Source organism: Ovis canadensis, chromosome 10, assembly GCF_042477335.2.
Source record: "Ovis canadensis isolate MfBH-ARS-UI-01 breed Bighorn chromosome 10, ARS-UI_OviCan_v2, whole genome shotgun sequence".
Taxonomy (NCBI): domain Eukaryota; kingdom Metazoa; phylum Chordata; class Mammalia; order Artiodactyla; family Bovidae; genus Ovis; species Ovis canadensis.
Window position 1 is genome coordinate 44,781,680 of NC_091254.1, and position 13,397 is coordinate 44,795,076.

Consider the following 13,397-nt stretch of genomic DNA (forward strand, 5'->3'; position numbering starts at 1 on the left):
CAATACAATACATAAAATATGTATATATTTTTAGCTAAACTATAAGCTTCTTGAGTGCAGTGATTATTCATATTTTTTTGTATTCCCATTCCCATATTTTGCAAATCAGTAGAATAATTTTAGAACTTGACTATAAGATAGACAAAGAACTGTGAGACATTTAAAATTCAACTGATAATATTTTAATATAATCCGTAAAAGTTGTGTAGATTCCTGTGGTCTGTTTCTATACACTGTTTTTATATTCTGAAACAGTGCTGTTGTCATCTAGTTTTAAGGTCTTTAGAGTTAGGCAGAAGAAAGGTATTTTAAGTATTTTAAGTTCAAAGTTCTTTAGAGTTAAATAGAAAAGGCAAGGGCCAATCTTTAGACCCAAAGAAAAGCAAAGTAAAATTAATAAATTATCACCCTGCCTGGGAGTGGTGGCATCCTACCATTAGACTAAATAATCAGTGATGTTATCATCCCCTTTCCCACGCTATCTTAGAAGTGATAGAATGACTGGCTTAGCAACTTTTTGAATGAGGCTTAGTGCCTCCCATCAGAGTCTCTGACAAGAATTTAGTCACTGTCCTTGCTGAAATTCCTAGTTGTGGGTGACATCAAAATGCTAAGAGGACAGCCCCTATGATAGTTAAATGGGATTGTATAATATTTGGTGTGAGAAATGTGTCTGCAGCCCCAGATCGCATACATTTTAAGTTTCTGGCTAAATGTCATCTGGGTTAACTCGGACGGTAATTATCTTCTGTATCGGGTAAGTATCTTTAAATTCCAGTGCCATTAGAATGAACAAAAAAAATGTCTTAAGAGAATCAAAATTGTAATAGTATTTTTTTTGTTAAGAGATATGTACATGTTTATTATTTTCATGTACTTGTAATATAAGAAAATATGGCTATTGAGAGTGATAAGCATGCAAATCCAATCAGGTGTATTATGGAATAATTTAGATCTGTGATTTTTACATAAAAATTTTTGTTAAGTACTTTGGGGGAATGTTTAGGAGAATTTGAGGCTTACCTCATTTCATTTGCAAGTTTAAGTTACTAAGTTTATGAAACTATGTATATATAAGCTACGCTTTGTTGAGAAACATAATTGAAGAGCTAAGAAGATTGTGAAATATATTTATAATCGTAGGTTAAAATATTTAGTGGCATTTAATTAGCTAGGTTTTAAATGGCATCAAGTATTATTCAGAAGCCTCTTAAAAGTGACTTCTAAAATCTGCTGCTTTTATGCATAGAAGAAATTTGTAAACAAATCCACAAACTTTAAGGACTAACTGAATTTTTTATATTTTTAACTTTAATAAGGTGAATATTAAAAAAAATCAAAGTAGACCTCTGAAGAGATTTTCCTCCTTGAGGACACAGAACTACTCATATCAGCATGGCTGGCAGTTCTCCTTGAGTTCTGAATGGGATTGATTTGCTCGTTAGATAGTGAGGAAAAACTTAACCCAATATACAAAAGCCTTTTATATTATGTAGTGTAGTGTCTTGCATTCATCAAAAGTTCAGGTATTTGTTTTTATCTCCAGACAGTATCTGGCTTTTCTTGGAATCCTACTGTCTGTGTTCTTGTAGCTTACTTTTTCACCCAGCATTATGGTCCTGAGATTGATCTATTGTTACTGCACATGGCTGTGATTTATGTTCACGTATATATAGTATCCCATTATTGTGTATAATGATTCATGCATCTGTTCTGATTCTGGACCTTTGGGTTATTTCATGGTATTTACCAATCAGCAGTGCCACCACTCCCAGACAGGCACATTTACATACAACATTGATGATTAATTTTGCTTAGAAAGGAAGAATTGACTTTTGAAGGAAATCAGGGTTGTTTGCACATGATAGAATAAGGTACTCTTCTTCCCATTCCTACAAGGAGATATCCTCCCACGGGAGAGCTGAGCTCCGAGTAGACAAGCCGCTTGTTTCTCTGCAGATTGCCAATGCTTCTCTGATTTGAAATGCTGTAAGCTAGGAGGGTGTCAGCTTAGGTTAGACTGTTGGGGCAGAGGTTGATGACGCTGTGGCAGGTGGGGGTTGAGTCGCTCAGTCGTGTCTGTCTGACTGTGACCTCACGGACTGTAGCCTACCAGGCTCCTCTGTCCTTTGGATTCTCCAGGCAAGAATACTGGAATGGGTTGTCATTTCCTTCTCGAGGGGATCTTCCCAACCCAGGGATCAAACCCGTGTCTCCTGTATCTTCTGCACTGGCAAGTGGGTTTATTACCACTGAGCCACCAGGGAAGCTCTGATGATGCAGTGCAGCCCTACTAGGAATAAAGTCTTTTTAAAAAAAGAGACCGGTGAAACCAGCCTTGAGACTTCCTGTTTAAGCCTGGAAGCTGTCACTGAGTCCTTAAATTGAAGCATGACATTGTGCAGTGATGCACTAGTGGAGGAATAAGTACAGACAGTCAAGGATGTCCTTTGGGAAGCTGACAGAGTCTGTTTCAGATGTAATACCAAACTGCAGTGAGACGGACCTGAAGACCCGCAGAACACAGGCAGGCTTTCTGTGCCACTCTGGACTGGCCACCAGTGGCGGGTCTGGCCTCTGAGCAGTTTCATGCAGGCCAGGAATAGGCTCGTCAGAATATTGAGCGGCAGGACAGGGTCGGCAGTAGCACTCTTGGAGTGCCGCCTGTGTATGAGCTTGGAAATAATTCCTCTCGCAGCACAGCTTTACTGACCTGGATGTGTGTGCAAAATGGACTACAGCAGGACTCCTCCAAGACTGCTAAATAGCTGGCCGAGGTGGGAAGGCACAAGCTGAGGAGGCAGAAGAGCTGTTTGAGGATTCACTGCAGTTCTCCTCTCCTCACGGAGGCCTAGCAGGGCCAGCCCAGCAGCCGCGCAGCAGCCCGTTGCGCAGCTGTAAAGGACGGGCTTGCTGTTTGCCAGCGAAAGCCTCAGGCCGGCTGTGCCTCGGAAGAGCAGGACCACAAACAATGACAGACGACTTAAATAGCAGGCGCAGCTGCTGACAGAAGGCAAACACACATCAAGTGTGTTCTGCATAAGGAGGTTGTTGGTTGCATTTGATTGTCTTTGGCCACGAATCTGATTCAGGAGAGATATTTATATATATGCAGATATGCATTTACTGTTATGTATATATGTATTTACCATTTTATATATATTTACTGTTTTTTATATATATGTAGAGTAATAATGTTCTGCTCACCTACTTGACACCTCTTCATCAAAAAGGAAGTTCAGTCAAAAAACAATGGTTGCAATGAAATACTAGGAACAGAGCAGTGTAGCATTTTTCTTATTTTTATTCTTTGCCAGTCTCATCACATTTTCTTTTATCTTACTGGCAGTCAGAATACTTAAAAGACTAGTAATGTGCTAGAACCAAAAACATAATAATGCCTTTAAATTTGAAAATGTCGTATAACCATTTCACTATACATGTTTTTGAGTTCCTTTCCTGTGGATTTTTTTTCCCCACAAGATTGCTCTTTCATCTTTGTCTTCTCTGAGGGCCTAGCACAGTAGAGGCTATCTGCCTCCTAATGGGTGTCTGGGTGTTCAGTACATAATTGTTTAATTGGATTGAATTCCAAGGACTCCAGTGTCAGTGTGTGGTAACCCAGTAGGTAGACACACATTTTCCACCAGGCTCTCTCATCCGTAACAGTTTTCATGCGGTGGTCTGATTCCAGTGGTTTGAAGATGATACAGTATGTTACCCATTTTTCACCTTGAGTTTGCAGCCTTCCTGGCTTGTCATCCATTTTCCTGGGTTTATTGAGTTGTACACATGTGAGCCTTCCCTGATATCAGAGAGAGAAACTTCATGATGAGTTAGATGAATTAAAAGCAAGAAGCTGGAAAAGAGATAATGATAGATTTGGCATGTGGGTGGAAAAAGGGATATACATACGGAATGTGAAGGGCTGCAAATACAGGTGGAACTGTAGAGAGAGTAAAGGTAGAAAACAGAGGCAGAGACAGCTCAGGAAATTAGACACAAAGTGACGGCGTCTGGGCCAGCACCCAAAGAGGGGCAAGTAGATACTGTGCTGAGGAGCCCTCCGACTTTACTATTTGAAGAAGACACATTTCACATGACATGAGACAAAGTGTGCTACTTTGTCAGCATAGTTATATGTTTATAAAAATTCTTTTTTAAAATTGCCGTGTAATTGACATGGTACATTAGTTTCAAGTGTACAGCGTCATGATTCAATATCTGTGTGTATTGTGAAATGGTCTCCACTATAAATAGAATTAACATCTTTTGCCGCATGTAGTTATCAGAATTCTTGATTCACGTTTGGGGGCCTGTATAATTTGAATGATTCTTGATTTTTGACACCTTCAAAGCATGAATTTTAGATACACCTAAATTAAGATTTCATTAAGCCTTGCTATTTGTAATTTGATGAATAAAATGCTGGTTTTTCCAATACAGAAGCAGAGAAAATAATTTTGGTTGTAAAGGATAAACTGGTAAGCTACGCAGATAGACATATTTTCAGTTCTTATCTTTTCAGCTCTTAATACGTTTTTTAAAAAGTTACTTGTTTGGTTTAGGACAGTAATGAATAAGGAACTGATACTCTATTACACTATTAAGATTATAAGATGGGAGTAGTCTGTATTGCCCTCTGTTGGTGATTAATTGTTACTCTGACAAAGTAATTGCTGTTATATGTATCATTTATATCTATTTGATATTTGTATCAACCAGGATTTTTTACAGAAAAGTACTTTCAAAAAGTGACCTAATAGTTGTAACCATGAATTGGCAAAAGGGGAAAAACTGACTTTGTGGGCTAATTGATTTAATAGTTTTATTAACTGAGGTAGTATTGAAGTACTTTTGCCTTTTTTTTTGGTTAGAGCTCCACCTCAGATAAGGCGTCCCAATCGAGAAGTAAGACCTCTGAGGAAAGAGATGCCAGGAGGCGGCGCTCGGGGACCCGTAGGCCGAGCACATCCCATATCTAAGAGCGAGAAGCCCTCCACCAGCAGGGACAAGGACTGCAGAGCCAGGGGGAGAGATGACAAGGCAAGCCTCCCTCTTCCTGACTCATTCACTTTAAGCCCATGACCTTTGGTGCATATTGTAATTTTTGTAGGCTTGGTTTTAACATGGAAGAGATATAAAAAAGAACTCTGAATCAAAAACTTATGCAGTCTTTGCATTTTGAAGGCCATTCTGCAATGCCAGTAAACTCACAGATGTATTAAATAAACACACACACAAATTTATCTGTACAAATCTTAAGTAAAATGGAGTTTTTGTAGAAATATTCAAAATAAAGTTTTAAAACTTAAAAAAATATTTTAGCTAGTATTCTGAAGTAAAATGAACAATAAATGAAACATAACTGTAGGGGAAAGATTTATAAGGAAATAGATGTATATATAGTCTTCACAGAATAAGACAGTGGATACAGTTTATTACTGATACAGATTTTTAAAACTTAGATTTATCTGTAAATTTTTGAGTAGATTTTTTTTCTTTCATGAGAAAATTTCCTTCAGTATATACATTTATCTGGGAAATCGATTGGTGAATAAGCATAATCCTGGGTAGAGATTCTGTGCTGTGCTTCAGTTTAGTCGCTCAGTCGTGTCCAACTCTGTGACCTCATGGACTGCAGCACGCCAGGCTTCCCTGTCCATCACCAACTCCTGGAGCTTGTTCAGACTCATGTCCATTGAGTCAGTGATGCCATCCAACCGTCTCATCTTCTGTCATCCTGTTCACCTCCTGCCTTCAGTCTTTCTCAGCAGCAGGGTCTTTTCCAGTGAGTCAGTTCTTCACATCAGGTTGCCAAAGTATTGGAGCTTCAGTTTCAGCATCAGTCCTTTCAATGAATATTCAGGACTGGTTTCCTTTAGGATTGACTGGTTTTATATCCTTGCAGTCTAAGGGACTTTCAAGAGTCTTCTCCAACACCACAGTTCAAAAACATCAATTCTTTGGTGCTCAGCTTTCTTTATGATCCAACTATCACATCCATACACGACTGTTGGAAAAACCATAGCTTTGACTAGACCGACCTTTGTTGGTAAAGTAATGTCTTTGATTTTTAATATGCTGCCTATGTTTGTCATAGCTTTTCTTCCAAGGAGCAAACGTCTTTTAATTTCATGGCTGCAGTCATCATCTGCAGTGATTTTGGAGCCCAAGAAAATAAAGTCCGTCACTGTTTCCATTGTTTCCCCATATATTTGCCATGAAGTGATGGGACTGAATGCCATGATCTTAGTTTTTTGAATGTTGAGTTTTAAGCCAGCTTTGCACTCCCCACTTTCACTTTCATCAAGAGGCTCTTTAATTGCTCTTTGCTTTCTGCAATAAGGGTGATGTCAGCTGTGTAACTGAGGTTATTGGTATTTCTGCTGGCAATCTTGATTCCAGCTTGTGCTTCATCCAGCCTGGCATTTTGCATGATGTACTCTGCATATAAGTTAAATAAGCAGGATGACAGTGTATAGCCTTGACATATTCTTTTCCCAATTTGGAACCAGTCTGTTGTTCCATGTCTGGTTCTAGTGGTTGCTTCTTGACCCGCATACAGATTTCTCATGAGGCAGATAATGTGGTCTGATATTCCTGTCTCTCTAAGAATTTTCCACAATTTGTCATGGTCCACACAGACAAAGGTTTTACCATAGTCAATAAAGCAGAAGTAGATGTTTTTCTGGAACTCTCTTGCTTTTTCTGTGATCCAGTGGATGCTGGCAATTTGATCTCTGGTTCCTCTGCCTTTTCTAAATCCAGCTTGAACATCTGGAAGTTCTCAGTTCATGTACTGTTGAAGCCTAGCTTGGAGAATTTTCATTACTTTGCTAGCGTGTGATGAGTACAATTGTGTGGTAGTTTGAACATTCTTTAGCATTGCCTTTCTTTGGGATTGGAATGAAAACTGACCTTTTCCAGTCCTGTGGCCACTTCTGAGTTTTCCAAATTTACTGGCATGTTGAGTGCAGCACTTTCACAGCATCATCTTTTAGGATTTGAAATAGCTCGACTGGAATTCCATCACCTCCACTAGCTTTGTTCATAGTGATGCTTCCTAAGGCCCCCTTGACTTGACACTCCAGGATGTCTGACTCTAGGTGAGTGATCACACCATTGTGGTTATATGGTAATTGATTTAAGTAATTGATGGAATTACTTAGTAGCAAATGGCCATTTTTTGAATATTTTCATTCTCATGCTTGAGTCTAGGAATGTCTGATATGGAGAGATATAAACTGGATTGAAGTATTCTTTTGAGAAATGTGGATCGGTAGTTATACAAATAAACAATGACCTAAAAAAAATCTCTTTATTGAAGAAAAGTATATTATATTATACTATATTATACTATAATATACTATATTATACTATACTATACCATACTATACTACTATACTATATTATAGTATATTATAGTATATTATAAGGGTAATATTTGATGAATGATGATCATCTAACTAGTAATGTACTGGTAAATGTCTAATAACTAGATTTTTTGAAAAAAAAAGTTGTATGTATTCAAGTATGCATACATATTCACATAAATTATAAATCTCATAATAAAGGATGTACAACATATAATTTACAAATAATAAAATATGTAAGAATTTATTGTAAACTTTTATAGGGCCCATGGACCCCCATGAAATGCCTCTGCTGCTTTTTGCTTAACTCTTGCACCTGTAGGTACCTATGGTTGTAGTTGACAGATGGTTAGGAATGTAGTTCTGACGGGATTTGGTTGATACTTTGTTTTTATTAGTGAGTCAGTTGAAAATGAAACAACAGAAACATATGTCAGAACTTCTCTCCTCTATCAATCATCTGAACAACTTTGATGAATCATATCATGGTTTTCAAATACTGAAAACTTATTTCCTTAATTGTTTGTGCTATTTACATTGTAAGAACTATAGAAATGACACACGCTTTAGTTTAATATTTCCCCCATTAGTTTAAGACTAGACAGTTAACAGAACAAGAAATCAGGTCCCCATTTTGTAATAATTGCTGGTTTCTGTGGTATAAACACTTCCACTATGACTGGATCCAGGCTGCCAATACGAGATCACTGAACTCAGAGTTGACATGAGTAGCAGCCTACCATTCTGCAGTGTAGACGCGGTACAGTACATAGGTGATAGTTCAATAGTTGGCAGTGAGGAGTTTGGAGTAATTCTTCTGTTTTTAATATAATTTATATTAAGTTTGTATGATTTTTACCAATGGCTGTTTTTCACAGTTGGCTTGAAAAATTCCTGAAAATTTAATAACTGGCTCTTACAAACCAGTAAGAGTCAGCTTAGACTGATTGCATGCAACCTCTGTAACTACTGTGTAATCCGTTTAACTATTGCTCAGGGGTCAAAAATAGAGCCTTGAGCTCCTCAGAAGCCATACTCATGATCCCTTCTGATCTCTGCCACTTACTGCTTTCCCAGAGAGAACCACTCTTCTGGTTGCAGTTAATCTAGCAGGTTAACCGAAACCACAGCTATTCACTCATATTTGATATTTCCTATTTTAATTGATCTGTTTGTCAAGAAGGATAGTTGTCACCCATTTTGTTGGTCTCCCAGTATCACCCAAATAAATTATTAGTTTTAGTTTCCTAGTTTTGCTTTTTAGTCACCTCACCATTTTGAGTTGAAAAAGATCTAGAATCTTCTTTGGAGTACTTACTTTGTATTCAGGTCTCATGTGTACTATTGAGAAACTTTGGGTGGGAGGGCAAGTGGTTTGACTGACTTTCTACCCACATATCTTCTTCTGTGAATTGAGAGCCTTGACTTTGCTGCTACAGGCTTTTATTTCCCTGTCTCTCCTTCTTTCTCCAGCCCACCATTTTCCCACATAGCAACTACAAGGGTCATTTTAACATGAAATCAGATTCTGTCATTGCCCTTCTTTAGTCAGTCAGTCAGTTCAGTTGTTCAGTCGTGTCCGACTCTTTGCGAACCCATGAATCGCAGCACACCAGGCCTCCCTGTCCGTCACCAACTCCCAGAGTTCACGCAAACTCACGTCCATCGAGTCGGGGATGCCATCCAGCCATCTCATCCTCTGTCCTCCCCTTCTCCTCCTGCCCCCAATCCCTCCCAGCCCTTGTTAGCAAGTTTCAAAAATTTCCCCATTTACTTAGAATAATAAAACCTAAACAGCTCCCCATGGCCTAGAGGGCCCAGTGTGCTGACTTCTGACCATCTTTCCAACCTATTCTTATTTTTTAAAAATACTTTATTTTTATTTTTTTGGCGACACTGCACAGCATTCAGGATCTTAGTTCCCCAACCAGGGATCAAACATGTACCCCCTTCAGTGGAATCTAGGAGTCTTAACTAGTGGACTGCCAGGGGAGTCCCCCTCCAGCCTATTCTTTTTGCTCAGTACCTTTTAACTATACTGACCACTCGTTTTTTTTCATAGCACTTCACAGTTTATGTGTGTTTGGCATTTACTTGTTAACTTTCTGCCAGTAATCTATCAGATAATCTTATTTTCATGCACTGATCTTACACTGAAGGCACAGTAGAATGTCTTGGACATAGATAGTCGTATATTTATTTTTCTTAAAATCCTATGCTTCCTGTTGCTTCCAGACAAGTGTACACCTTTTACTTTCCCTTGATAGTGTTTATTAAATCCTCCCCACCACTTGGATATTCATATTAAAATGACTCTCTGCCTATATTTTTAAATATTTTTTTTGGTAAGTCTCAAGTTACAATGTCATATCAAAGCTTGTTAAATCCCAGATATATCAGTTTCTGTTTCATTCTCTGGTTGATTTATTTTTAGAAGAGTTTTAAAAACAATTACAGAGTGTTTGCAGTGATATGTTTGAGTGTGACTAGCCTTGGCCCATCTTTATTATAAAATATGTTCTAGGCTGAGCTAATTTTAAATTTGTTGACATTATCTTTGTTGTGTAAGCATGCCAGAAATTTACTCCTTTTAAGTGTCAATATTGGGATCCATCATCTGAAGTATAAGAATCTTCCTAAAAATTCAGTTTCATATCATGCTAACCAGAGACAGTAAATTATTCATTTTGGAGTCAAGCTACCAGAGTACTGTTTTGTCATTTACCCAGTGACTTAAAGAACTGGAGCGTCTGCCCACAGGGAGCCATTTAGCTCTCTCTGCACTTAGGATTTCTAGTTTATGGTTTATCTCAGATGGAGTGTGGTAGGCGAGGTTCATCCTGTTCTCTCTCTTCAGATTGAAGCTCAGGAAATGGATTAGTGTTTGGACCATTTTTCCTTCATTTTTGCCTTAACAGTAACTGTGGGGCTGAAGCTCCAGGGAGGTGCTTGGCTCTGTCTGCTAAAGTAGTTCTAGTGGTTGAACTGTCTCTGGCAGCTGAGCACATCTCATTTAAAGCTCTTCAGAGCTGAGTAAATGTTGGCAGAACCCCATAGAAACCATAGCATGTAATTCTTTTTTTTTTTTTTTCAAGCTAGTGTGTTATTAAATAAAGAATTTGGGGTAAAGTATATTGCTTTAATGACCCTAATGATACTATTTTAAAAGGTCCTTTTATCTTTGTCATTATAGTGACTTTATGATGTGGTCCAAGGACCTTACTAGGAAGAAATGCTGAACCCTGAGTGGGTACTTACACTGAGTGGGAAAAAGTTTTGTAAGCTGCAGTTCAGCGTCCCGTCTCTCCTCATCTGCAGCCTCTTAGATGCTTAGGAGAATGTAATAGTTCTGCCATGTGTAACCTACTCTCTTTTTTTTTAATGACATGTATTTGATATATAATATAGTGTTTCAGGTGTATGGAGCAGTGATTCAGGTATAGATATTTATTTATATATATATATTTTCAGATTCTTTTTCCTTATAGGTTACTATAAAATACTGAGTATTGTTCTCTGTGCTAGTAGGTCCTTGTTGGTTGCCTATTTTATATATAGTAGTGTGTATATGTTAACCACATCTTCCTGATTTATCCCCCTTTAACCTGCTTTTAAGCTTTAAAATGACCCAGGCAGGCATGAGGTGGTCTGATGTTGTGAAAAGGCATGAGTTTGGGGAGTCAGGAAAATCTGAGTTAAAATGTATACTCAGACGTTTAGTAACTATGAACTTAATTAACTTTCTGAGCCCCAGTTCCTTACCTGTAAAAACAAGGTAATAATACAACCTTACCTTTAGGGTTGTTGTATTAAACAAGATAATATATTTGAGATTTCTTGCTGTTCTGTAGGTTTTCAGTAAGTTGGTTTTTTCTTCCTCTGTATTAATGCTTGAAATATTTTCTAGTAGTGGCAGAAATCCCTAGCAACCCCAAGTTTAGAGATATCAAGCTTGTTTAGTCTTAATGTGCACCTGTCCCCTCAAGGATGTAAATTTGAAGTATCTTCTAAGGTTGGCCAGTTCATCTATTGCTGATGAATTAAAACGGGGAGGATGGCCTTGGGGGTAATTAGAAAACACTATTAAAAAAAAAATAAGCCATTTAAAATAGTTCCACTGCAGTATTTTGAAAGTTTAATGATGTTAATTAAAACTATCTTGTTATTGATGTTTTTTTTACACCTGTCCCCAGGGAAGGAAAAATATGCAAGATGGTACAAGTGATGGTGAAATTCCAAAATTTGATGGTGCCGCATATGATAAGGACCTGGTAGAAGCCCTTGAGAGAGACATCGTCTCCAGGAACCCAAGTGTTCACTGGTGAGTCTGTTATATTCTTGAATCACAGCTGCGGAGAAGGCTGTAGTTTGGCTTGGTGTGTCTTGTCTTGCTATCCATTCACCTCCTGATTATGACTTCACCCATAATATGAGTGTGTAGACTTGGCAGAACAATTGTTCTTTCAGAATACAGCCAAGACATTTTCATGTTAATTCGATGTTGACGTAACCAACAAAGGTTGTTAATTGAATAATGTCCTGATTTATAACTGTAGTATGTTTTCACTGATGATTTTAGACAGTAAAAAATTAGAATACTGTTCTTCCTATAAGAATAATTTCCTAAGTGAAAAACAATTCAAAGAGCTGCTTTTGACCATAAATCAAAGGTGACCCCGAATAAGCATTAAACGTGGCTGTTCTTCCAAAGGGATGACATAGCAGATCTGGAAGAAGCTAAGAAGTTGCTGAGGGAAGCTGTTGTCCTTCCCATGTGGATGCCTGACTTTTTCAAAGGGATTAGAAGGCCGTGGAAGGTGAGAATTTATTAAAATAATATAGGCATAAACTGCAGCTTGCAGGATAAAGAAAGCCAGCGTTGTAGTTTCCTTATGCATTTATTAACATGGTCTGTAAAGGTTGAGGGAGGCTGGTGTATACCTCAGGCACCTGGATAAGGATTTGTGGTTGAGATGCTGCCTGTGCCTGGCAGAAGAGGGGTTGGGAGTGTTGATGCTATCATCTTTAAAGTCACTTTCCTCAGGGGTGCTGAGCTGGAGACAAGTTTTGAGAATTTTCCAGGTGTCTGTTTCTGTAATGGAAAGTTAGCAAGCAAATTAAATAGTAGTAGTACATAGTCATAGAATAAGTGTTTCATCAAATAAATATCTTTTTAAAAGCTGATCTGTTTTCTCAGTAATTAATTATTTTGATCACTTCATCTAGGCCAGGTATAAATTCTGAGAGGTAATGAGGATGTTTAGATCTTTCTAGCTTGCCCTGTGCTTTATAGTCTAAAGCCTGCCCAGGACTCGTGCCTCCTAAGTTCAGTGCTTTCATTCCAGTGTTTTAAAAAAGCCCTTCCAACAGCTGCTGCTGGAACTGTTTTTGGTCTTAGCCATAGGCAGAGTCTTGCTTTGCTCTGACTGGCAGAATGAAATAAAAGCGTGGTCTTACTTTGCCCCTTCTAGATTAGCTGGAAGGGCTTTTATGTTCTCAATACCTCCTCCTTGTTTGTGCCCAAAAGGAGAAAGGAGGAGAAATTGTGTGTTTATATCATGGTATTTTGATTGCCTCTCACAACTTAAAAGCTTCTATAGACTGTTTGTTTTCAGTTTAGTTCAGTTGCTCAGTCGTGTCCGACTCCTTGCAACCCCATGGATTGCAGCACACCAGGCCTCCGTCTCCATTGCCAGCTCCCGGAGTTTACTCAAGCTCATGTCCATTGAGTCGGTGATGCCATCCAACCATCTCATCCTCGGTCGTCCCCCTCTCCTCCTGCCTTTAGTCTTTCCCAGCATCAGGGTCTTTTCCGGTGAGTCAGCTTTTTGCATCAGGTGGCCAAAGTATTGGAGTTTCAGCTTCAGCATCAGTCCTTCCAATGAATATTCAGGACTGATCTCCTTTAGGATAGACTGGTTGGATCTCCTTGCAGTCCAAGGGACTCTCAAGAGTCTTCTCCAGCACCACAGTTCAAAAGCATCAATTCTTCGGCGCTTAGCTTTCTTTATAGTTCAACTC

At 38.5% G+C, this 13,397-nt stretch overlaps 1 protein-coding gene across 11 annotated transcripts in view; it reads left to right on the plus strand.

Annotated features, from left to right (window-relative positions):
• The window catches only part of KATNAL1 (katanin catalytic subunit A1 like 1), a 53,920-nt gene that overhangs the window by 23,423 nt on the left and 17,100 nt on the right, over positions 1-13,397 (plus strand). For all 11 annotated transcript variants that reach the window (XM_069601631.1, XM_069601638.1, XM_069601630.1 and 8 more), the window contains 3 exons: positions 4,878-5,046; positions 11,570-11,697; positions 12,088-12,193. In XM_069601631.1, coding sequence (XP_069457732.1) covers positions 4,878-5,046; positions 11,570-11,697; positions 12,088-12,193 — 403 coding nt within the window. The remainder of the gene's footprint in view (positions 1-4,877; positions 5,047-11,569; positions 11,698-12,087; positions 12,194-13,397) is intronic.